Source organism: Crotalus tigris, unplaced genomic scaffold (assembly GCF_016545835.1).
Source record: "Crotalus tigris isolate CLP2741 ecotype Arizona unplaced genomic scaffold, ASM1654583v1 scf7180000020347.5012614909:4044961, whole genome shotgun sequence".
NCBI classification, from domain to species: Eukaryota; Metazoa; Chordata; class Lepidosauria; order Squamata; family Viperidae; genus Crotalus; species Crotalus tigris.
In genome coordinates, this window is record NW_024097978.1 from 3,207,657 (window position 1) to 3,235,112 (window position 27,456).

At 40.1% G+C, this 27,456-nt stretch overlaps 1 protein-coding gene across 1 annotated transcript in view; it reads right to left on the reverse strand.

The window, feature by feature from the left end:
• Positions 1-3,817: 3,817 nt before the first annotated feature.
• Positions 3,818-27,456, reverse strand: part of FSTL1 (follistatin like 1) — a 36,889-nt gene continuing 13,250 nt past the window's right edge. The window contains exons 4-11 of the mRNA XM_039366644.1: positions 25,020-25,149; positions 20,033-20,065; positions 17,349-17,479; positions 11,085-11,203; positions 9,851-9,963; positions 9,263-9,373; positions 7,767-7,861; positions 3,818-5,823 (exon numbers count right to left, since the gene is read on the reverse strand). Of these exons, the coding sequence (XP_039222578.1) occupies positions 5,779-5,823; positions 7,767-7,861; positions 9,263-9,373; positions 9,851-9,963; positions 11,085-11,203; positions 17,349-17,479; positions 20,033-20,065; positions 25,020-25,149 (777 nt within the window). The 3' untranslated portion in view covers positions 3,818-5,778. The remainder of the gene's footprint in view (positions 5,824-7,766; positions 7,862-9,262; positions 9,374-9,850; positions 9,964-11,084; positions 11,204-17,348; positions 17,480-20,032; positions 20,066-25,019; positions 25,150-27,456) is intronic.

Consider the following 27,456-nt stretch of genomic DNA (forward strand, 5'->3'; position numbering starts at 1 on the left):
TGTGCCATAGTTTCGCCACCACCGGCATATGTGATCTTGGAACCACTGAATGAAATCTTTCATTGCTCCTGGAGCATGAGGGAACTGCCAGAGGACTGGAAAAGAACTGATGTGGTTCCAATCTACAAAAAAAGGAAAAAGTGGATCTGGGAAACTACAAACCAATCAGCTTGACATCAACACCCAGGAAAATCCTGGAAAAGATAATCAAGCAGTGGATTTGTGAGCATCAAGAAATGAACAAGGTGATTATCAGAAGCCAACGTGGGTTTGTTAAAAAGAGATCACTCCATACAAACCTTATGTGTTCTTTGATAAAGTGACTAAATTAACGGATCAGTGAAACACTGTGGATATAATTTACTTAGACTTCAGTAAGGCATTTGAAAAATAGACCATAACCTACTTCTTGGTAAGATAGAATAATACTGGATAGAAAGTACCACCACCAGATGAATTTGCAGTTAGGTGACCAACTGCATTAAGTGGGTATTCCTAAATGAAACTATTTCTACATGGAGAGAAGCATGCAGTGGGGTATCTAAAGTTTTGGGGGGGGGCAGTACTCTCCAGCATCTTCATAAATGATCTGGATGAGGGGATAGAATGGGAGCTCATCAGATCTGCAGATGACACCAAGCTGGGGGGAAGACTTTGGATTCAAGATTCAGTAGGATCTTATAGACTTGACACCGGGCCCTAGCCAACAAGATGCAGTTCAGTGGAAGGAAAAATAAGGCCCTGTAATTAGGTAGGAAAAACCAAATGCACAGGTACAGAGTAGGCTGTACCTGGCTCAACAGCAGTAAATGTGAGAGGGATCTAGGTGTCCTAGAGGACCAGCAATTAAATACAAGCCAGCAGTGTGCTGCAGCTGCCAAAAAAGCCAATGCAGCCAAGTCTAGGCTGCATCAACATTGGGACAACATCAAGATCACGACAAGTGATAGTATTGTTTTATACTGTAATAGTAAGGCCACACTTGGAATACTGCATCCAATTTTGGTCACAATACAAAAAAGATGTGGAGATTAGAAGGAGTGCAAAGAAGAGCAACAAGATGATAAGGGTGCTGCAAAATGTCATACAAGGAACAATTAAGGCAACTAGGTGTGTCTAGCTAGCCTAATGAAGAGAAGAATTAGGGGTGATAACTGTCTTTCAGAGAGCCACAGAGAAGAGGGGGTCAACTTATTCTACAGAGCACCTGAGGGAAGAACAAGAAACAACAGGTTGAAGCTCGTTAAGGAGAGTTCCAACCTGGAACTAAGGAGAAATTTCCTGACAGAACAATTAACCAATGGAACAGCTTGCTTCCCGGAGTTGTGGGTGCTCCATCACTGGAGGTTTTCAAGAAACAATTGGACAACCATTTGTCTGGGATGATATAAGGTCTCCTGCCGTGGGCAGGGGTTGGACTAGAAGACCTCCAAGATCTCTTCCACCCCTATGATTCTATGACTGTTATGATAGTATTATTTTTGCTAAGCTGATGTATTTTTTTCTCTCTATGGAAAAAAACATTATATAAAAATATAACAACATTATGAAAAAACAACTTCAAAATTGAAAAGCCTCAACAATTTACTGAACAGACTGGTTGGAATATCCTGGGGTGCCCTTTGTATAACAGCGTTGGTTTTGGTTTATTTCACAACTGAATATTGTGACAGCTTGTGGCTTAACAGCAATGTCCAACTCTGCCAAATAATCAGTATCATCTCTTGCACATTGCATCCCACTCCTGTGTACTGGTTACCAGTACTTAGCAATATCATACCACCCCACATTAGAAGGTAACAAGCTCTCATTTGGCTATGGCCAAGATGCTGAGAACAAGGCCCTCCCTATTTACCAGGATAATACATAGCCCATCGCAACATTGAAATCTCATAGACTAGCATAGAAAACAGCTATTGCCTTAATATCCACCCAGTTAAACCCCCTGGAGAGAGGAATGGTCCAAGGTAACTTCTTGTGCCCTGACCATTAGTGATTCCTCTACTAAACCACTGGTTTTGACCTGCCTCACTCTGTCTAGTTGAAATTGAACAGAACTGGATGTCATACTGGAAGAAAAGCTTCTGCCTTGTGTCAGTGGGGATGGAGAGTCCCCTTGTTGTGATTGTGAGGCTGATATGCAAACGGTTAAGCATATTGTGGAAGACTGCCCACAATGTGTGTTCCCTGGTTCCCTAGAAGATTTGCATAATGCAGCATCAGAGGTGATCACCTGGATAGCTGAATTGGACATCCAGTTATAAGGCCACCTGCTGTAACCCAATGAAATGTGGTATATAGTTAACATAGATTTTGTATATATGTTTACTTCTATCATGTTCTCATCGTACACTAAAGAAATATTATTTATAATTATTCCAAGCCTTATTGTCTTGCCTGTCTACCTTTTTGCTCAAATTTTTATAATGCTCTAACAGTTCAAGTCATATTGTGTCAAATTTTGAGGGTGTGAAGAACTAGTTCAAAGATACACAAGATGGTTATCCAAAATGATGTTCTTTTAAGAACTTGAGCCTAATGTGCCTCTTCCATTCAGTTAAAATGCATTGAGCTAACTTGGCTTGCTTTTTTCCCCCCTATGACTATGTGATAACCTGCTGGTAAAGCAAACAAAACTAGGTCCAGACCAGTGGTGATTTAACTCTAAAGCAAAGTTCAGTTTTGCCTGGCTTTGCAACTGTTTCCCCTCAGGCTCAAAATTATCTTTTTTACAGGACTACCAGCTCCAATAACATTACCCCACTTTCCACAAGCTGACCTGCTTGGGAGACAAACTCTATAGAAAATCTTTGCTGCAGTTATCTATAAAGCAGTGAGAAAAATGATTAGGCATCCAATTGCAAACAATTTTAATCTATTCCAATTCCAATTTGCTAAACTGCCTGTAATACTAAATCTCCGACCCTTCTTCATATCTGGACTGCCTAGAATTCATTCGCTCATTGGATGGTTAAGTATCCACTTAAAGCAGCATTTTCTTTTGAGACCTAAGCATAACTGAGGAAACAGCTATGACAGCAAAAACAGGCATAGTGAACTAAGTGTATTTGTTCACATTGTTAAAAAAACAAAGATATTTTCTTCTGAAAAAGTGTGCTCAAGATATACATTAGAGAAGAATGATTAAAATATTAATGTTTCATTTTCCAATTAGTTTAATTGAACTATTTTGATGAGCTTTGATTTTATCTTTCATACAATGCCAACAAAGGGGAAGGGGGGCAAAATAATTTTGAGATGCTTCTCTTAAGAGGAGAATTAATATTAAAAGTAATCAATGATGATTAATTAATAATTGATGCAAAAACCTATTGCTTATATGGGTCAAAAATGTGTAAAATGTTATACCATTAGCATCATGCATGTTCCCATTATTATCTTCTGAAGAAGCTCTTGTGATACTTGTCAACTTTAGAATGAGCATGGTTGCAGCCATCTTTTTCCTTCTCATTCCTAGTTACCACATAGCAGGGAGACACGGGGTTTGCCAGGTGTTGTGCTAGACAAAGCACAGACTTTCTCGGACTTTCTCTCATGGGAACCAAGGTCATCGGCTGCAGGCTGGGCATTTCATGAAAAGCCCGCTAACAAGCTGAGTGGGGAAACGTAGTTGCTTGCATAGTTTTGGGGGTGAGATTTCTTAACTTTTATTGGGGACTTGTTATGCATCTCTTCAGACTTGGTTTCACTTTTGAAGTACCAATACTCTGTATCAATAAAAATGTTCTTTGAGGAATTTGCAAGCCTCGGAGTTCTGCTTTATTTGTCTCTGTCGATCAGAACCATGACAATGCTATTGAGTGTATAGAGTTTAATATGAAAAAAATAGCTAAAGTCATGCCTCAGGCTAGATACAATTGAGATATGTTACTGTCTTGCATTTGCTCCAATAGTACATAAAGTACATATTCCATCAAGTTACACTTAAATCTATGACTAAATTATGAGGGAAGAATATTAAGACTTCAAACCAAAGCATGCTTACAGTACAATGATATATCTTAGTGATCAGACCAAGCTAAAACAAGACTTCAGCACATGTACTATTTGGCCATCCGATATGATTGCTTAACTTTTGGGGAAGAATCAACTTTTATTCAAGTAGTTCTGAAGATAATTCTTTTATAAAGAGAAGGAAATCAAAAACATATATTGCTAGGTGGAGCTTTCTTTGGACTCTACAGTACATATGATCCAACAGAATGTAATCCTAATGATGAGTTTCTTCAACATGATTTAGAAACTTGGAGGTCTTCTAATACAATCCCCTCCTCAAGCTATTCACTTGTAAAGAAACAAGAATCCAATTTCTTTCTTAAGCATATGCAAGAACAACAACAATGCTTTTGATGTTTGTTATAACAAGTGAGGAGACTGGATCTCCTGATTTTATTGCCAAAATTCCTAAACAGATTGATTTTGCACCAAAACATTCAATGCATTTATGATAATGTGCATTTTCCTTTTCTACTTAGGGACTAGTTGTCAAAAACCATCAGACGACTTCTAAGTCTGCAAACCTCAGGTATATATCTTTCCCCTTGGGAATGACAGCAGCAGTGCCTCAATATAAAGCACTAGATATGTACATATGTTTCTTGTTGATCTATCTTCCCAACAGCACAGGGAGTACTTACTTCATGCTTGACAAACATTACTGTTTCCTTCTATTTAATTAATAGGGTTGAGTGAATTCTTGAATAAAATCAAGAATGGCATCTTTTCCCATTCCCCACTTCCTTGAAAGAATGATGCTGTAGGAAGCTGTAGGGCATCTCTCTCGAAAACTCTATTCTGCTCTGTCCATGCAAGTACCATACTGTTTACAGTGAAAGGTGCAATGGCAAATTAAGAACAGCCATATACAATCTTGGTCCCCTTGGTGCTGAACTGATTTTACTTCCTTGATACATGTAGCTATAATATAAAGCATGAACACAGAAGTACATCATTTTCCAGAAGCTATAAACAATATAAATCAAAGATACAAAAAGCTCCGTTAAAAATCATTAATTAAAAAGAGTGTAAGAAGGTGATAAGAAAATATATTGTAGCACCATTGCAAAGAGAGGAGGAAAGAAAATGAGGTCAGTTTGAAGCTCATGGTGGAGTTAGGTGGCTTCTGGCAGAGATAAAGAGCTTGCTCTATATGTACTAGGGACTCTCATTGATATGCACATTAATCAATGGCAGGGCTAGGGGACATTCTACAGGAGCTGATTGAAACTCCATATAGAAAAAAAAGTTGAGTGAAGGACAGAAGAAGACAGAAAGACTACATATCAAAATGGAGTGTAGAAAGGTGATATGCCATGGAATATAAGCATAGCTATTGCATTTTCTTTGTTGGGCTCCTCCAGTTATAGTAATATTTGTGAAAAAGTATTTTAGGCTGTCAGGGAGATTCCTAAGAGGCAGCAAGGGCAATGCTCCACCATCAGTACAACTTCCACAGAAGACACCATGATCCTAGTTTACAGTGATGCTTCCCCTGAGTTCTAAGAGCTCCATAACTGGAGTAATTTTCTGTCCTCATTAATTGCTAACAATTCAACTTCATTTCCTTGCTATAGAAGCCATACTATTTGAGGGGAGGTTCTTTTAAATTTCAAAAGAATCCATTTTCCTTTACCTCCCTCCCATTGCTACATAATGTAAATATCTGTGACTGAGCAATAATTTCTAAACATGTTTGCATATTGAAGGAAAATTGGTAGATAAGACAGGTAACACACTTTGCCTTCTGGTGTGTTCCTCTCACATTTCTTTGGTAGTCATTTGCTTGATCTTCTCAGAGGTCTCCTAAAGAAAAATAAGAGAAAGAAAGAAAACAGGATTTAGATATCATTTACCCTTGACTGAAACATCGTACAGCCCTTCTATATGATATGGCCATCCTCTTCCACAAGCATGCAGTATTGGGAGGGATGCACATGGAGCAGTAAGAGAGGAAGGGGACACTCTCACATCTACCAAATCAGCCCCAGTAACTAGTGACAGATACCGCAGTCAATCACCCTCATGTCCAAATAATAATGATTGCTAAGGCTTTTCCATTCTGTCAATATGCGCCATTGGCCTTAATAAAGCTTTGACTGAATTTAAGTAGAAAATTTGGGACTAAGACATTCCCACCTCTACACCACCCACCCCTCCCAAATTATCCCTAGATATTCCAACATCTTTCATGCCCCATTCTTCTCCAAATAGCATGTTATCCACCAGGGTGACAATGGACACACAAACCAGCCTCCCTCATAAATTCTGCACTGTTTTGATACAGAGACAGAATCTGGATCACATGGACTGCTAAAGTTCTCACTATACACTCAAAAGTAAACATATCTTATAAAACCAGTTGCCAAAAAATTATTTTTTCTTATGATTAAGAAATTAACACTCTCCTTTTCCCTGACTAATTTCCAGACACTTCCAATAAGGTCGCAAAATTTATAGCAATAGTTTATTGAAGTAATTTGTCCTTTCATTATGTTTCAGGCATGTCTTGTAATTTCTTTCTTTTTTTTATTCACAGTACTGTATTAGATGTATTTTTAACTTTGGCCTGTAAGTAACATTGGTTAGCATTTTAGGATGTTATATTTTACTGCAGCTCCAATCAACTTTGACTATCTCAAAAGCTTAACTTAGGCAGACCTAGTTAATACTTCAATGGGAGGTCACTGAGAAGTTGAAAAAACTGGTTAGACTGGGAAGTTGAAAAAAAATATGCCAGATGAATGCATCATCTGCATGTACATCTGCATGCACATCTGACAGAAAAGTACACTGATATGTGCAGAATATGTGCAAGAACTGGGGTTACTTGAGAAAGTATTTATTTTTTTATTTACAGGGTATGGTTCTGTCTGTTACATCTCAAGAGAACTACCCAGATTTTCAGAAGAATGGATTACTCCTTTATGAGAAAAGGGGGAACACGTTAGAGATTTTTTTTTTCATGTACAAACAACATGCATAAATGGGAACATAACAGAGGCATACAAAATTATGCAAGAGGGAAAACAGTTGGACAGGAAAAATACTGTTTCCTAAATTACTGGAACCCAGGAATCATCTACTGTAACATTGGGTGATTTGGGACAGACAACAGAAGATTCCTTCCCATGGCACATAGACAAGTTGGAGGAAATATTAGATATGCTCTCTTGAAGGCAAGGCAGATATAATAAATCAGCAGAGCACGTAAGATAGTGGTACTCCTTCAATAATTCTTCAGTTCTTACTAATGTATAAAGATTTTTATGATTGATGGCTTGAAGTAATTTTATAATTTGTTTTATATTTTTCGTGTACCAGTTAAAAACTGCCTTCAATCAAAACTTTTGGCACCAAAGTAGTGCAGTGATATTTCCCTTCTAACAATTTGTCAATTCACCTGTACAGGAGGGCAAATGTGAGAACAAGCAGCATGACATTGTAATGCAAACCATATGATTTATTTACTTGCATCCAACATCAAAACACAATTATGAGTCTGAAGTTTGCATTGCAATGTCATGGCATATATTTCATCGTTTTGAGATCATCATGGTTTGTTCATCTGCATGGAATGACATGCATTTGTCTCCATCAAATTTCTAGTTGTTTGCCAACATACAATGCTGGTTTCAGGTATATTAGCAGCCAACAAATGACAGGTTTAAATTGTTAGGAATTTCACAGCACTTTAGTAGAATAAATGTACTGAAATACATAAGCTTGTACACATAGCTCCTTCTAACCTGGTGCTTCTGCAGCTCCTGAACATATCTGGCTAGCTCTTCTTCAGTCAGCTTCTCTTCAGGCTGCTCTTGAAAAGGGGCCTTCTGGTTCTTACCTATGAGCAGAAACAGAGTTTACGATACTCAATGCACATTGAGTATGCACATACTCAACAAAAGAGCAATACAAAGCTGTAGTGTGTTCTTTCACATTAACAATGGATGTTGGATCTTTTGGCAAAACATAAGGGAGAAATGTACCATCTTTAGCAGTGGATGGGCCAGAGGATCCTACTATCTATCTTGACTGCCTTCAGTCAAAAACAGCACACAACCCAACCTTCACTGTTCTTCCAGGGAAAGTTTTTGTTCTGTGGATAGCTTTTACTATTTTTAAGGAAAAAAGAACAGGCAAGCTATTGCTTTGTGCTTGGCAAAGCAGTTCCTATATTTGGTAGCACTCAATATTTCTGGCTTTTGGAAAGAAAAAGAGAATCCCAAGTGGTTCACCCTGCAGCTTCGAAGATAAAAATTGTTGCACGTTTCCTCTAAACTGAAGGCTGAGCTGATTGCCCTCAGAAATAATTCAACTCTTGAAGACCTGTTGGAATAATAGGGATCCAGAAAGGCAGCCCAAATTTTGGATCAATACAGTTCTTCCATGTGAAAGGGATCAAGGCATCCTTTTTGCTTTCTTATTAACCTGCTTTAAAGAACATTCATATATCTTTGATATTCTCCCTCCAAATTTTCTGCTCTGCAGTTATGACAATTAAATGAATTTTCCTCAATTTTCCCCTTGCAATGGATATGCTTCTGCAGTCATACAAATTATCTTTACCCTCTTAGAAATAACTATTTTGTCTGAAATAGTCATTCTAGTCTGTAATATTGATTTTCCCTTGCTTGTCAATGGGAGGTCCAGCAAGTTTGAATTTCTGACTGGACACTCTGATTCAGATAAAGCAATCCTTTCCTTAAATTTTGCAAAATCTCTTGTCCCTAATTTTGGCTCCCCCTCTCCAGTAATATTTAACTATTAATTACTGACAGCTATGAATTACTGATTTACTAGGTTCCAAACAAACAAGTATATTCAATTTTTCAAGGTCTTATGATCCATCTCAATTACAGACACCTATATGTGGAAGAAATTCAGCTGCCAGTTGCTGAAGGGGTTTTTTCCTCAACAGACAAATAAATGTTCAGCGTGAGACAGTGGATTAAATGAGAAAACTATGATCTTGACAAGCTATTCATCAGTTATGGAATTCATTATTTCTGTTGCCTTCTTTGTATCCAATAGGTTCTTCACCCCAGAAAATCAGTTTGCTTGATCAAAAATTATTAATCTGGCTTGATGTGCTATTAGTGAGATCAATATGTTATTCTACTTTTCCCTGTTCTCTAGCATTTTCATTAATTTAGTCAAGCCACTCGTTGAAACAGAACATGTTTTTTTTTCTTTGAACAGTGGGGTGAATCCTTCTAAAATGACTGAATTTTCCAGTCCATACCTTCACAGGTCATGGCAGTGCACACCCAGTTCCCACAAGCACAGACACAGCGGTTACAGTTCACTTGAGTCTCTGCTCCATCTTCATATGATTCGTCTTCTAAGGCACATTCTAAATAACCATAAAAAAGATGCTGTTAATGTACATGGGAAGAAATATGAAGGTAAAGTATCTGACTCTAGGGGATGGTGCTCATCTCCTTTTTTATTCACAATTTGGGGAAGAGTCCGGGCGACTGGATGGAGCTGAGTGTTTACTGGCCAGATGCCTTTCCTGACACCACAGACTTTGCAGCAGATATTTTTTCTTTGCGCCCTAGGAGAGAAATATCTGCCGCTACCCAGGATTGAATTCTCAACCTTCCAAGTGGTTGGCAAGCGTCTTCACCATAGGCCACCACGCTGCTCTATAATATGCAATACATATTGTCAAAAGTCCAAATTTGGCCAGAAATCCAAGTATGTTGTAATTCTTTCAACTACATTTTGAAACAAGAGTGCAACATATTACTTCTATCCCACTCGTACTCAACTTTCCCCACTCTTTTAACAACTTCAGGACTGTTTTGTGCAGGGACAGAGCTCCTACTTTTTTCTGGTGGATTGAAGGTTGGGTTGAGGCACTTCAGGAATTCATTGAAACTCAGCTTCCAGTCAGCATTTTCATCAGAGAGCTCAATGAGAGCATCTACACAGAGTCCCCTAGAAGACATACAATACAGGGTTATCCCATCTAGAAATGACTCCCAAATACATCACAGGAAAGTGCAAATGGCTAATATTCAAATTATCAATTGCTGCCATGTCAGATCACTTCATATGAATCAGACTTTTGGGCTATCTACATCTTGTGGTAATGGATTTTTCCATATGGCTGCTTGTTTCTAGTACTCACGAGAAGCAGAATGATTATCCCTTCTTCCTGATGAATTATTAAACTCCATAATTATCATGGGAAGTTATGTGGCACACAAAATAGAAAATACTTCTTTAAAAAGCACCTCACCAAGTCAACCTATGAGAATGACATATTAGGGCAAAAAGAAACCCTCCTGTAAATTCTACACTACTCTGCTCTTCAAACCTAATCATATAAAGTAAACAGTCCCAAAATGCATACAACATCTCCCTTCTCTAAACTACCATGGGCAAAGTGTAGAAAAAGTCATTGACTTTCCATGAAACAACAAATTAAGAGAAAAGAAATCACATTGGGAAACACCTTCAAAAACCTTCCCCTCCATTCTCTAATTTATGCAGAATTTCCGGCTATAATACATGCAACTTGTACAGACTTTTTTCCCAGTAACAAAAAACTATTCCATCCCTTTCACTAAACACAAAAGATAAATGTGTACCCTCCAAGGGAAAGTTCATTTCCAAAAAAGAACCCTCAACAAACTAGGTAACTACACTATAACAAGACTTTATGTGGCAGCGATTAGATCTCTCTTCAAACCTTATTTTTAAAAGTTTGAGTAAGTGGATAAAAAGATAAGCTTCTCCAACATTATTTATGTGTAGCCCAATAGGCGTTCCAGAAAAAAAAAGGGTAGGAACATTTTTCCCCTTTCCAGTGCTCTCAGCCTTTGCCAAAGTTTAAACAATGCTTTAAAACTGGAAGAAATTGGGGAGTGTTTAGAAATGCAAGACAGCAAGAAAGTAACTATTTTCAGGGGTTCTGCCATTCTTCAGTTTTTAATCAAAGCTTCCAAAATAGGTCTACAAAGTGGAAAAAAATCATTTCTCAACACGGAATTCCATAATTAATCATCTTTTGCAGTCATAGTTATATATTCTGATGTTCTTCTGCTCGAAGCTACCTGAGAAGCTTGTTGGTCTCTTGATTCATATAAGTAGAAATGTTGACAGCTGACTCATTTTGTTCTACAAACTTCAAGAACTCGTTGGAGTCAAGGCGGGAATCTCCATCATCAAAACTCTGTAAAATCACAAAAAAAGCATTTAAAAAAGGTTTCCATCAGCCCTCTTTCCCTGAAATAAACTGACAGGCTTGATAACCAGTGGTTTTTTAAACATGTTGGAAAATCTGAGATTTCAGCACTCTACACTCCCCATCCACAAGAGTGCGGCCCTGCATACCGACATCCAACTGCAGACGTCAGCACAATGGTACATTGCTGTTTTTTGTTTTTGATAGCTCAAGCTGTTCTTATTTGTAGACATACGAGTTTTCATATCCTTTCCAATATATTGCCGCACCGGCACTGCCCAGCTGGAAGCTCGCGGGAGGACCGCCGCCGCCAGAGGACGAGTGTAGAGGGAGGAGGAGAAAAAGCAGGCCCTTCTCTCCCCATGGCCTCGGGCGGGCTACACCCCTTCACCGTGTGGTCATGCTCGTCGGTCCGGCTCTGCGAGACCAGTGGGGCTGCCACGCACCACGAGGGGCCTGGCTGGTGCCATCCCGTTGTCGTTGCCGCCGCCGCTGCCGGGGGGGGGGGCTGGCCCTTTGTGACTTTTGGACTTCGATTCCCAGAATCTCTCAGCCAGTGTATGTTGACTGTATGATTGATTGTTTTTAATTTTCTTTTTAGTTTTATTGTATTAGGGTGTGTATGGGTGTGAGTGATGGAGCTGGAAACGAGAACTGGTGCCCCCTCTGCTGAGTGTGTAAACAGAAGTGGAGGGGGGGCCAGATGTACTTCCCGGCTCGATTTGAATGTGAGATGTGGACTGCCAGGAGGGGGGGGATGGTGGGAGGGAGACCTGCGGGGTGGGTGGGGAGTCTTCGGGGGTGGAGGTGGGCCAGAACATCCTGGTTATCGTAGGGAGAGGTAGATATGGTGGGAGCCAAGGGGTGGGCCATCTTCGGGGAACAAGGACTCGCTGCATTAAAGCGATTACTTGTTCCGACCCCTTGGACTCTTCTCCAATACCTGGAGAGGGGGGTGTTCAGGACCCTGGCCTCAGGTTGCTGCTTCTTAATGCCAGGTCGGTTATTAATAAAGCCCCCCTCATCCGGGACTTGATACTAGATGAGGAGGCCGACCTGGCTTGTATTACTGAGACCTGGCTGGGCCAAGAGGGAGGTGTTCCTCTCTCAGAGATGTGCCCAGACGGGTTTCAGATAATGCACCAACCGTGACTCTAGGGAAGGGGTGGGGAAGTGGCGATTCTTGTCCGAGAATCCTTGAGACCTCGCAGGATCCCTGCCCCAGAGGTTGTTGGGTGTGAGTCCCTTCTCTTGAGGTTGGATTCAAGGGTTCAGTCGGGCTTGTTGTTGACATACTTGCCTCCCAGCTATGTGACAACAGCCCTGCCTGAGCTGCTGGAGGCGGTAGCTGGGTTGGCGGTGGAATTCCCCAGGCTTATGGTGCTGGGGGATTTCAATCTGCCATCACTCGGCAAATCCTTTGGTGTGGCTCAGGAGTTCATGGCTTCCATGACAACCATGGACCTGACCCAGATAATTCAGGGTCCGACCCATAGGGGAAGACACACGCTCGACTTGGTATTCCTCTCGGGACAGTGGAGAGGTGATTTCGATTTAAGGGGTATAGTTACTTCTCCCTTGTCATGGTCGGATCACTTCCTGTTGAGGTTAGATTTCTCGGTCCTACTCCCCCACCGCAGGGAGGCGGAACCAATTAGGTGGTTCTGCCCCAGGCATTTAATGGACCCGGAGGGGTTCCAAATAGTGCTTGGGGGTTTTCCTGATTCCCTCCTCCACAAACCGGCTGAGTCCTTGGTCGCTGCTTGGAATAAGGTGGCATCAGGGGCGTTAGACCGGATCGCGCCTTTGCGACCTCTCCGTGATTGTGGATCCCGGAGGGCACCTTGGTTTACTGAGGAGCTACGGGAGATGAACCGTCAGAAGAGACGTCTAGAGCGACGCTGAAGGGCTAGTAACTCCGAATCCGACCGGACACTTTTAAGAGCCTATATTAGGACTTATTTAGTGGCGATACGAGCGGCAAAATGTTCGCATTTTTCCACACTTATTGCATCTGCAGAATCTCGCCCCGCCGCCCTGTTTAGGGTGACCCGTTCCCTACTTAACGTTCGGGAAGCTGGGGAGCCCTTACAGGATAGAGCAGAGGAATTTGTGCAGTTCCTATCAGACAAAATTGCTCGGATTCGGACAGACCTAGACTCCGATTGGGCAGGGCCTTCTGAGATGACTGGGGCAGGTCTTAGCCCAGTTTTATGGGATGAATTTGAGTCTGTGACTGCTGAGGATGTTGACAGAGCGGTGGGAGCAATGAGCGCCTCCACTTGTTTATTGGACCTGTGTCCTTCCTGGTTGGTCTCGGCTGCCAAGGAGGTGACACGAGGCTGGCTCCAGGTGCTGATCAATGCTTCGTTGAGGGACGGGTCTTTCCCGCAATCCTTGAAGGAGGCGGTTGTGAGGCCCCTTCTCAAGAAGCCTACCCTGGACCTGGCTGACTTAAATAACTTCCGTCCAGTCTCCAATCTCCCCTTTTTGGGGAAGGTTGTAGAGAGAGTGGTGGCGCTCCAGCTCCGACGGTCTCTGGATGAAGCGGATTATCTAGACCCTTTTCAATCTGGCTTCAGGCCCGGCTTCAACACAGAAACCGCTTTGGTCGCACTGATGGATGATCTCTGGCGGGCCCAAGACAGGGGTTATTCCTCTTTCTTGGTGCTACATGACCTTTCAGCGGCTTTTGATACCATCGATCATGGTATCCTTTTGCGACGACTTGAAGGGGTGGGAGTGGGAGGCACCGTTTTACGGTGGTTCTCCTCCTAACTCTCTGGCCGGTCGCAATCGGTATTGGTGGGAGGGCAGAGGTCAACCCTGAGGCCCCTTGAATGCGGTGTGCCGCAGGGGTCGGTCCTCTTCCCCCTCCTATTTAACATTTATATGAAGCCGCTGGGTGAGATCTTCAGACAGCACGGGGTGAGGTTTCATCAGTATGCTGATGATACCCAGCTATATATCTCCTTCCCGAGCTCTCTCAGTGAAGCGGCCGATGTGATGGGCCGTTGCCTCGAAGCCATGAGGGTCTGGATGGGGGTTAACAGACTCAGGCTCAATCCTGACAAGACCGAGTGGCTTTGGATGTTGCCTCCCAAGGATCATGTCGACTGTCCAGTGTTGACTCTTGCGGGGGAAAATATACCCCCTTCGGAGCGGGTTCGCAACTTGGGTGTCCTCCTTGATCCACAGCTGAATTTTGAACATCAATTGACGGCTGTGGCTGGGAGGACCTTCGCACAAGTTCGCCTGTTGCACCAGTTGCGACCCTACCTGGACCGGGAGGCTCTCCTTACAGTCACTCACGCTCTTGTCACCTCACGTCTGGACTACTGCAACGCGCTCTACATGGGGCTACCCTTGAAAAGTATTCGGAGACTACAGTTGGTCCAGAATGCAGCCGCGCGAGTGATAGTGGGTGCTCCTCGATACACCCACGTTACACCTATCCTCCGTGAGTAGCACTGGTTGCCTATTGGTCTCCGGGTCCAATTCAAGGTGTTGGTTATTACCTTTAAAGCCCTATATGGCTCAGGGCCAGGCTATTTGCGAGACCGCCTACTACCTCATAGTTCCCTTCGTCCGGTTAGATCCCACAGGCTGGGCCTCCTTCAGGTCCCATCGGCCAAGCAGTGCCATTTGGTGGGGCCGCGGAGGAGGGCTTTCTCTGTGATGGCGCCCACATCTTGGAACCAGCTCCCCCCGGAGATTAGGACTGCTCCCACCCTGTTGGTTTTCCGTAAGCTGCTTAAGACCTGGCTTTTCCGGCAGGCCTGGGGTTTATAAAATCTGACCCCTGGATGACTGTTATTGTACTGTTTGTTTTGTTATGTTTTATGGTGTTTTTATTGTTAGCCGCCCAGAGTCCTCTGGGAGTGGGGCGGTTTATAAATTTTAAAAATAAAATAAAATAAATAAATAAGTTTTTTATTTCCAATATTAGCTATTTATTTATTGTTGATTGGATGTATGTGCTGCTCATCTCGTCTGGAGGGGACTCTGGGTAGCTTACAAACAATGTTTTACTGAAATTCAGACCAAGCTTATTAAGCTTCCTTTCTCAGAAATTTAGCATTAGTTTTGATACAGGTAATCCTCGAGTTACGACATTTCACTTAGCAACCGTTCAATGTTACAACATAATCCCCCAAGTACTTACAATATTCCTGAAGTTACGAATGTTGCACCACAACAGCAGTCGTTCACCCTTACGAACGACTGCAGAAGCACTGCAACATTCACCCTGCCTATTTCCTATTTCACACACACACACACACACACACACACTTTGCGAAGATCTAGCGAGTCTTCGCTTTCTTTGCTTGCTTCATTGCTTCAGGCCTTCAGTGCATTCGCAGAGAACAGAGGCCTAAAGTATCGCAAGATCACACGAGATCAGTAGCATGAGATCTCGCGCTACTGATCTCATGTGATCTCGTACTACTTTAGGTCTCTGTTCTCTGCGAATTGATGCCTGGACAAAATCTGCGACAAAAGGCTTTGCAAATGGAGGGAAGGCTTCGGTTCTTCAGGCCTTTCCTCCATTTGCCATTTCCTTGCCAAAGACTGCAGGGGCTAGAGATTGCGTCCCTATGGGCTCCGGTCATTTTTGCAAAAAGCCCTTGCCACCAAAAACGGAGCCATTGCTGCATCTCTCCCAGGCTCCATTTTTGGCATGGCTCGGTTTTCAGCAGCAAGGACTTTTTGCAAAGACAATCAGAGCCTAGAGGGACACAATCTCCCTCTAGGCTTCGGCAAGCCTTTGCTCAAGGTGAAACTGTAGCAGAGAGGCTAGAGAGACAACTCATTGAGATCTTCCAAAGGTAAGTGGACCAGTTCAGGCAGGATTGGGGGTGGGGGGGCGAAGCATGAGATATCTCAGTGGGTTGGGAGAGGTCTTGGGTGGTCGGAAGCACTAGGCCCCCTGCTGTTCCCCACCCCGAAATACCTGACTTGAACACTGGGCACTAACTAACAAAATGAAATTCAATGGTGAAAAAAGCAAGGTTCTACATTTAGGCAAGAAAAACCAAATGCAAAAGTACAGCATAGGTGGCACCATGCTCAATAGTAGTAACTGTGAGAGGGACCTCGGAGTCCTAGTAGACAATCACTTAAATATGAGCCAGCAGTGTGCTGCAGCTGCCAAAAAGGCCAACACAGTGCTAGGCTGCACTAACAGAGGGATAGAATCAGGATCACGTGAAGTATTAATACCACACTTTAATGCCTTGGTAAAGCCACACTTGGAATACTGCATCCAGCTTTGGTCACCACGATGTAAAAAAGATGTTGAGACTCTAGAAAGAGTACAGAGAAGAGCAACAAAGATGATTAGGGGACTGGAGGCTAAAACATATAAGGAACGGTTGCTAGAATTGGGTATGTCTAGTTTAACGAAGAGAAGGACAAGAGGGGACATGATAGCAGTATTCCAATATCTCAGGGGTGCCATAAAGAAGAGAGAATTAAGCTATTTTCCAAAGCACCTGAAGGCAGGACAAGAAGCAACGGGTGGAAACTAATCAAGGAGAGAAGCAACCTAGAACTAAGGAGAAACTTCCTGACAGTGAGAACAATTAATCAGTGGAACAGCTTGCCTCCAGAAGCAGCAAATGCTCCAACACTGGAAGTTTTTAAGAAGAGACTGGACAGCCATTTGTCCGAAATGGTGTAGGGTTTCCTGCCCGAGCAGGGGGTTGGACTAGATGACCTCCAAGGTCCCTTCCAACTTTACCATTATTATTATTATTATTATTAATGACCCGCACATTCGATTAGCAAATGCATGAGCGAAGGTAGGGAGTTTTCATGTTCATTTAATGTGATTCACTCCAACAAATCCTCAGGTTATGAATGTAATTGGCAAGTTCCATTACATTTGTAACTCAAGGATTATCTGTACTCTCAAAAAAGGAAAATCGATTATCCCTTAGTATCTATTTTCATTCATTTATTCATTTGTTCATTCAATTTCTGTAGCTGCCCATCTCGATCAATGTTTTTGGGTGGCTTAATAATTTCAAAATATAAAAACAATTAAAACAATACAAAGCACTTTAAAACAGTCAAAACAATTATTCATGACCCCTTAAGCTAGTACATTAAGATGCAGTACATCAACTACCTTGAAGTACTTTTCCAAGATTTCTGTGTAGTTGCTGCCCTTGGAGAACCACCCATCAGGAACGATTTCAGCTTCAAGCCACTGGATGACACGACGCCGAAGTTCATCACGGTCAGTCTGATAGCAGACCACTATTGAAGGGTGGGGAGGTAGGACCAAAAATGTGAAGCAAAAAAAATAACAGAGAAGGGGAAAATGTTTTTTTTTTTTAAAAAAAAAGAGGTTATTGAGAACATTTTTATTATAAACTGTGTGTTTCCAAACACTGTGACCCTCTAGGGGTTTATGAGCAACTTAGAGGGGGAAGTTGCGAAAATCTGATCAGGCTTGTATAGGCAAAATTTAAGTGCTGTAAAAACTCACTTGGGGCTTTGGAAACTGCTTTGTCCGTGCAGATTAAAAATGAAATTATTAAAAGTGACCAATTATACTTCTTGCCTAGCTCTGATCCCCACCCCCCAAATAACCTTTTTTTTCCCAAAGGGGTCATAATGGAGCAAAGTTGAGAATTTCTATTTTAATTTTTAGAAGAAAATGGATTGGAATATATTTATTTGCTTTATTCTTTAGGTGTATGACACATCTGAAAGAAACTACTTTCAGGGGAAAAAGCCTTCCATTGCCTTAGACAGGGAGATGGATTCAATGCTTTCCTGAGTCCCTTATGATTTTCAATTACTTTGTTTTAATAGACAAGTGAATTCCTTGGAAGATATTGTAGCAAACTGTGCTAATATGAATATTAATCTATATGCAGAGATAAGATTATTAAAATACTACACCCTATCCTAGTGATTCAGCTGAACTAACACATTTAGACTTCTCAATGTGCTTCAGTGATATGACTGCATTCATATTCAGTTCAATGTGCTTCAGTGATATGACTGAATCTTATTAGAATGGAAAAAATAGTTGAAAGAATTAGAGAAGGGGAGAAGAGAAAGAAGATTTTTTTCCCCTTGTCTTCAGGGATATTCAATAGTCCTGTTTTAGAAATCAAGATTATGAATATGAGGAAGGGATAACTCTTAAGAATGGAGGACCCATACTAATGGATCAAGCACTTAAAAGTGGTGGCGGTAAGTTTATACTTTCAGATTTGTAAGGTTCTGATAATGTAGCTTTACAATAAAGTAGGATTAGCTCATCTAGTTATGTTTCCTGTCTGGTTCACCTGGGAGGACTGACAATAGATGATTTGGTCATAGACTCATTAGGGCAATGGCTAAAGAACTACTACATATTTGGATTCTCTGCTTATATCTTTTTTTCTTCCTATGTGTTCTTCTTTTGAGGGGCTTTGTAAGAGAAGAACCATCTTAGTCTATGGTGGTAAAATGTCAGAAAAATCTAATCTAAAAATCTAATTTCCTAACAAATTTTATTTCTTAAAATTTAAAAAATGTTTAGGTATTAAACAGTTTGTGCCTTTGAAATGTATTAGTTGGAAAAGCTGTTGCCATTCTTCTGAATTTTGGGGGTGGGGGATTTTTTTTTAAATGTAGGATCATTTTTATTTATATACAATGTATGTCTATCTGTCTGTCTATTTTGGAGTCTGTATGTAAAAAAAAAGGCAAGGGATGGGAGGGAAAGATACAGCGACAGACTCCTCTTGAATGACCAGGGGGAGGGGCTTAAAGAGAACCATGGCTCCTTAGGATCATCACCCTGTTGCTAATCCTGGTTCTGTTTCTTATGGCTGCAGTCATTGGTGGGCTTCCCTCTAGCTCAACTGCTTTAGTGAACATAAACTGTCACTGCTCATCATCCCTCCCCTTGGAGGGTGGGTATCCACACTGAGAGTCCCTGGCTTCAAAATGGAAGTAATTGGGTGATCAAAGCCCCACCTCTTTTTAATGTGCCACATATATTGCATGCTCATTAAAAGGGGTGCTGATTCAGTCACCCAGCCATGCCCCCTATTTTGGAACCAGTTGCTGAAGATGTCCTTGCCTCAGAGAAATAAAATATTAATAGAGTTTATTACTGCCATAATTACAACTACTGCCACTGTCTTTAGAATGGTTGCCTGCCAATTAATTAAAATTTAGGCCACAATCCCTAATCATAACAAGCCATTCAATCCCTCCATTTCTTATATCTATATTAAATAAATAGTTTGGAGCAAATGAAACCCAAACTCCCTTACTCCTCAATCCTCTGCTTGAGCTTAAAACTGTATTCCCTGGCTAAAAATTCACATGACACACTTGACTGTAGGTGAGCCATCACATTTCAGATTGCGGCATTGTGTAAAATCAGCCTATTGCTTTTCTGTGGCATATCAATCCAGAAAATTGGGTTCAGAAGACCATTCTTAAAAGTTTACGTGGATAAGCTTATAATACAAACATATCTTCAAATAAGCAACTTTTAAAAAAAATATACACCACATTCCATTTTTAAACTTTATAAAATGTTAAATGTTTAATGAAGAGCAGAGTGGTAGAATATGATAATCAGAATATGGTACATGTTTTAGGAAGATAGTCTGAGGTCATCTAGGAACAGACAATCTGCTCTCCAAAACACTTCTCCAAATATCAGGTCCATGTTTCCAAACCCTATTACTGTGTAAATATACTGGATTTTTTTCTCTCTCATACAAACTGAACAAATTTAATAATCAAAATGCATAATAAAATAATAAAAAATAAAATACATCATAAAAACATATTTACCTGGACTTGCAGCTAAGTTCTCAGACTTCTTCTCTATTAATAGGAAAAGATATGGTCATTTGATTAAAATTTAGATGCTTGACAACTGACTCATATTTATGACGGTGGCAATGTCCCTGGGTCACGTGCTCACCTTTTGTGATTTGAGAAGCAAAAATTAATGGGGAAGCCAGATTTGCTTAACAACCATGTTACTAACTTAATAGCTGCAGTGATTCACTTAATAATTGTGGCAAGAAAGGTCGTAAAATGGGGCAAATTCACTTAACAACTGTCTCACTTAGCAGCAGAAATTTTGGGCTCAATTGTGGTCATAAATCGAGGATTACTTGTAATTCTGCCCCCCCTCTAAACAATAGCCAGTCAGGTCCCATTCCGATGGGAGGGGGATTGTTACTTGGGAATTTAAGAATTTGTAACTTTTGCTTTGATGTATCTGTATGGGAAATAGAGGGGGGGATGGGCTATCAGGGCCATCTGGATGGATTCCTTTCCGGTCAGTTTCAGCCTGTTACCAAGGTCACGGTGCCAGGAGGACGACTTGTTATTACCTTCTCATCTCGGAATTCTCATAACCCCTTCATGCCAGCGGATTGGCTCATGATGGACTGGGACGTTGGGGTGGGGTTTGAACAATAGGAAATTAGCATAACAATTCATGCGGGAACTTCAGATTCTGCCTGGCTCCTCTGCAATCACTTTCAGTAAAAGTTCCTTTTGAAATAATAGTCATGCTTTCCTGAGAAGATAGCTGGGGCAGAACCTTATATAGCCTCCCAAATACTTGAGGAGAACTATTATGTCTCTGCAAACTTTTCTTCTCCAAGCTAAAAATAACACTTCCAAGTATTCTTTGCCATTTTTTTCCTTCCAGGTGCCTTGTTTAGCAGCTACCTTATTTAGCAACCATTTGCAAATATGATGGTAAAAATATTAATAAAAATATTAAAAATCATTGTCCTAACAACACGTACACTTACAATCCAATTTCATGCACCTGATAACAACATGGTAATAAGACTAATGCTAGCATAGCATATGAGAAAACTTTATCTGAATTCTCTTTCTCTCTCTCCATTCTTCATTTAAGGCTATTTTGTTTCCAACTTAGCAGTAGCTAAATGAGAAGGTGTAATCATATTTTCTAACTGTTACCCAGTTTGTTTTCTGAATAGCAGAGGCCTCAATATAGAGCTACCTTTGTTGGATCACTTGACTCTAGCTTGACACTGAGACATCAATGTACAATAACTGGTATCATTGTTCAGCCAGGTATGTCTAACGGTAATACAGTCCACCCTACATACTTTCAATAGTCTCTCTTTTCCTGAGCCATGCCTTTTAATAAGAAAAGTTAAAAAATCACCACTTGTGTCTCTTCGCCTTCTTATCCAGTGCTTCATACTGGTGAAGTGTTGCAGTATTTTCAAAAGCTTTATCTGATGATATCAGATAGAGTCATCTAAGTGAGACGGCCAATATAGAAATTTAATAAATACACGTACCATTTTCTTTTACTGTGGATAGGTAGAAATGAATTACTTGTCTGTTGCCTTAAAGACTCTTGGAAGCCTTTCCATTACATCCAGAATATGAGCTCCAGGAAGGCAGCAAACGTCTAAATAGACTTTCAAGCTGCTTCTCTCCCTCACAGTCTTTGATCACTATCATTTATTGATGGAATTTTGGGGTAAAGGCAGGAATCCTCCCCTTTGCAAAACCTGTAGATCAATGTTTCTCAACCTTGGCAACTTGAAGATATATGGACTTCAACCCCCAGAATTTTTAAAGTTGAAATCCATACATCTTCAAGCTGCCAAGGTTGAGTGACACTGTTATAGAGTTTTCTTCAGTCCCTAGAACCATGGCATAAATAACCTACTAATATGAAGTGCTCATTTACGTTTGACCAAGTCATGCATAGAGAATTATTAAGAATTTGATACTACTGATACAGCATTTTTTGATATTTAATTTCCTTCACGGCTTTCTTATACGGCAACAGAGTGGGGACCACCCAGATCTTGGAGGGGAGCCTCATTCTAGAGCACAGGTCGGCAACCTGCGGCTCCGGAGCCGCATGCGACTCTTTGAGCCTTCCCCGGTGGCTCCCAGCCTCCTCTGCCTTTGCAGAGAGAGACAGAGACAGAGAGAGGCAACTGCGCTTCCCTGCCCTCCCCCCCCTCTCTCTCTGTGTGTGTGTGTGTAAAAGATTGCACTCACAGTGTTCTCCGTGGAGCTGAAAAGCTTTCTGGACGGAGCTCCTCCCTTTGCTGCGTCTCTGCAGGAAGCAGGAAGCAGGAAGGGCAGGAGAGAGCTAGCTAGCCCAGCTAGGCTGACTCAGGAATTCTGGGAGTTGAAGTCCATGAGTCATAAAAGAGACGAGGTTGCCTACCCCGGAGGTTGTTGGACAACAGCTTGAAACTTGCCAGGTGAGCAGCAGATAGGAGAGAGAGACAGAAAGAGAGAGAGGGAGGGAGAGAGAGAGAGAGAGAGAGGAAAGAGAGAGAGAGAAAGAAAGAGAGTGGGGGAAGAGGAGTGGCAGGCAGACCAAGGGCAGATAGAGAGGGAGGGAGAGAGAGACAGAGACAGAGAGAGAGAGAGAGAGAGAGAGAGAGACCCTTTTGACATCTAAAATGAAGATAACAGTGCATATATCCTTTTTTTACCTGTATGTGTATTTGTATGTATGTGTATATATGTGTGTGTGTGTGTGTGTGTATACATACATACACACACACACACATATATACACACACACAAACACACACACACACCTATAATAAAGGTAAAAAAGGATATATGCAGTGTTATCTTCATTTTAGATATCAAAAGGATTTTGCGGCTCCCGGTGTTTTGTTTTTGGTGGGAAATGGGTCCAAGTGGCTCTTGGAGTGTTTTGGGTTGCCTACCCCTGTTCTAGAGGGTAGGTGCTGCTACAGGCATTCTGAGAGATGACAGTGTTTAATTGGTAAGAAGCCCAGAGCACACCAAGCCTGCAAGATCAGATTAGTCAGGCAGATATGCTTTTGTGTGCTTCTTTTTTTCCCCTCCAATGTTTCTCTTTTTGTGTTGGTAAAAATATGTTTTTAAAAACTAGATGTATTCTCAATTCAGAGGGCTTTCTAACCAGAACACCATGGTAGAAAGAAGCTGGATTTTTTCTGTAATGGCTACTTAAACTAGCTAATTAAAAATGAGAAAGAGCATTGGCTTATAAAATTGCAAAGATTTTCCTGCATATGTACTAAAATCTACTATGAGAAATAAATGAGTGAGCTCTTGGTACAAAAGGGAAATAAGTTTAACAGAGATCAGATGATATGACTACAATAATTTGAATATAGCCATTAAACAATGTCATCTGTTCAAAACAAACAGTAACAGAAAGGGGGGAGGAATTACACTGTACATTACTGTAAAAGTATTCATTCCTGCTTAGAATTCCAGTTGAATGAACCAGGAAATATTGTAGAAAGCATGTGGATTCAATTAAGTGGAGGAATGAATAAAATGTTGTCAATGTCTACTACTCTTTGCCCAAGCCAAGAAGATGTGGCTGATTCTTTTCAAAAGATGGTGTTGAGAAGGCTCCAGCTCAAAATGAGCTAACTGGGTGACCGAATCACAAAAGGGCTAGTTTTTCTTCAGAATAAAAGCTGCTTGATCAAGGTGACAAAATGCACAGATCTACTAGAGGTCACACTGCGAAACAAATTATTCAAAATAAAAGCTAGTAATAATTTGCATCCTAATCTCCAAACATATAATATTTATGTTTCATTTCTATTATATTTCTGTTTGAGGCCGCAAGAAAGATTATTACTGAACACTGGAAAGACAGAACCATTCTGGATTTATAATATTTCACCTTGTATTCATGAACTGGTTCTTCATAAATCTAATGAAAAGGTTGATTACTCTGTATGGTCAAGGTTTAACAATATATTAAAGGTTTAAATTTCTTATAGACTAATGTCTTATTTTCATTTCTTTTTTCTATCCTTCTATCCTTGAAAATTGTTCACTTTTTCTTTTTTAATATTTATATTTACAAAGCAAAACTTTTAAAATTTCATAATGTTTCCATTACTCAGTGCTAAATTTACTGAGGTGGCAAGAGCAGTATTACTTCCCATTCCTTTGTGTTTGAGTTTTAAATATCGTCTACTTTTTTTTGGTTTTGTGGATTTTTTTTTACATTAAAAAACCTTTTTATTGTCTGTGTAATATAGGACATCAACAGTAAATGAAAAACCTTTTATATTGGCTATCACAATAATCAATTTAAACGTCTTTGCCTTAAATAGAATATATCCTTGCATGATGAGATATTTTCAAAAATGCATTTAGTCCCATAGAAATAAAATTTTACAATAGTAAATGCACTTTAACAAAACTGTAAACACTGAAATAGCTTAGATGGTCCAAGTTGAACCCAGAACACCCTGTACCCAAAGTTTCATCAACTTGTTTTATTCACATTCTTGTTCAGGATCTTGCTCAGTCCTTGCAGGCTGAGTCTTCAAATCTGAAATCCCATATTATGGCTTGCTTTGCTGTGTCCAACCTCTCCCCCCCCCCAAATCTTCATCAGCAGAATTTCAAAACTGATTGGTAACTTTAATTTTAATTGCCTGATAAGGTTTAAGACTTGTTGTTCAGGCCTCATAGAATTCAGTTCACTTTTTTTTATATATTTTTTATTTTTAAACCAACAAGACAAAACAAAACATAACACACATACATACACAGTATATACTCCTCTCATTTTTTTAACAGCGATTACGTAATGGTAATCTTCTTTACATTTCTCCCCCTTATTCTTCTTTAGAATATTTGTCCTTATTGCCCCGTTGTTTCTTATTTACATTTTTCTTCCTTCATACTCTACTTCTTACTAAGAATAATTCATATTATTATTATTATACATTATTATACACATATTTTCACTTTAATGGAGCCCAAGGTGCACCCAGGTGCTTACCTTTACAATGGCCATCGTAGTCCACCTGGATCTTGGAACCAGTGAGGCAAGCATCACGGTGCAGCTCACAGTGGTTCAGGTATGTCTTGCCATTGCTGCCACATACTGGCCTCTTGTGGGTTTTACACTTCTATAAAAGAAAATGGCGGAAAAGGGGGAATCAAGGAACTCATGAAGGAAGGCCTGAGTTTGATTTTGAAAATTGAATCTTTGCAGAATAACTTGATCAATCTACTTTTTTAGCATTAGATTCTAATTTGGTAATTTCATTATCTTGAATGATGTGAACTGGCTAGATTATAAATGGTACAGACAGGTCATGAAGGTATTATAAAATTGATTTTGCCTGGATTCAAATGCTTTCCTTGGATTAACTATTCTTGTATGAAATTGCCCATTGTGGTTTAGAAATCATGGTAAATGGAATCATGATTTAATGGTAATGATTATGTGGTATACCTACCTATAAACCAATTAACCACATTTTAGCTTAAAGTGCTTTCCAACCTCAATCCATCCTATCAGTGTGTCATGTGAATTAAAGAACTGGGATAATTAAATAAACTAGAGTAAAGTTAACCCTGGGTGTGTCATATGAACATAGGCAATGATTTGTATAAATCCATTTGTGGTTTATTAAAAAATATAGTTAACCAAAAGATGATCTCACATGCTGTTAAAACTGAAGGGTCTTATGGAACATTTTTTGTGTTTGAAGGAGGATACTGCATTGCCTCACAATTTTAGAGGAAAAGGGCAGAGAACTCTTTGGCCCTTCACGAATTGCTGAATAACAAATGGCCAGCAAAGACAATTCATCTAATACCAATGATGCTATTGTAATAGTTATGTAAATATTATATATTTATATTTAATTATAACTATAATAGGCTTTACTCCTGTGATTCTTTAATTCTCTTCATAACTATTGTGAAATCTCTACCAGCTTCAAGGGTGAAGGACAAAAAAAAACTTTAATAAGACAGAGTTAGGGGTCTCTCTATTCTAATCATCAATTCCCGAGAGCTACTATAATAGCAACTTTTCTGCTTTCTGAAATTCCTGCAAAGCAACAAAATCTCAGGCCTCCCTTTAGAATTTATTTTGGTTATACTCTTTTGCATAATGTTCAAGGAAATTGTGTGTGTGTGTTTCTGGAGGCTTAGCCTTTATTATTATGATGAAAATTATCTTCTGATTGCAAATGATGCTGTATGTTATAGAAGTAAATTATTGAATGTAATGGCACTAACAGAAGAATAAGCAAAATTAATGCAAGGCTTCAGGCATCCATTTCTCTTTAAAAAAATTTACAAACACCACAAATGGGAAAAGAAATGTAAATATATTTCCTGCCTTGAATTATTTGTAAAAAATAATAAAGGTGGGATATAAATAAATAAAGAAAATTTTTGGATGTGTTCGTCAGGGGAGTGCAGATGGGGGAACTGGGGACTGTTGACTAGAAGATTGAGGACTTGGGACAGAAGGAAGGCTGTGAAGGTGCCACTAAAAACAAACTACCCAGCAAGAACTCTAATAGCAGAGATGCAATTCAAATGCTTACTGAAGCAAAAACTGGGTCCTGGGACATGGGCTGCTTTTCAGACCTGCTCCCCAAACTATTCCTTGGCATACATGAGCTTGAACGTAAATTCTTATATGTATATAAACATATATCCTTCCCTGATTTACCCTCACTCAAGGTTCCCTTTTAATCCATTATTAGACAAGAGCAGTCCCTGGCAATATCTTATCCTGCATTGTTCTGACTGAATTTATTCATAATTTATTATTGATTTAATAACATTGAAAAATGTTAATATGACAAGATAGAATCATTCTCCTCTATCACAGGATTGCTAGAATGGGAATATTGGTCTCCTGTCAACTTTGTTCTTCAGAATGCTTTTGAACCTCCTGTAGAGCCAGACGCTGTCTAGAAGTTAACATGTTAGATTGCAACCAATTGATTGCATATTTTTATTTGCTACAGAAATCTGAAGGTTTGCACACATAACTTGACTTAAAATTCCCTCAAAACAAATGCCTGAGAACAATCACTGGATCTACTTCAATGCATCTGTTTCTTTTATTGTGCAATGGCATGTTTCCAGTTAAACTAAATTCTGCTAGTAAAATAATATTTTTTTAGTTAAGCTGAGTTGCTTTTCAGTAACTAATTACATGAATTTATAATAGAAATTATTTATTCCTGAAACAATTTTAATCAAGACAAGTATATAAATATAGCATATAGAGTGTAGCCTTTCAACTTGCTATATGTATGGGAACAGTAAGATTGTTCCATGCCACACTCTAGATGTTAATGAAAACCATATTTGAGCATGAAAATTACTTTAACTACATCCCCTTACTTTTTGGCAGGAATTCTTTGACCCAATTAAGAATATTATACATAATTTCTGCTGTACTT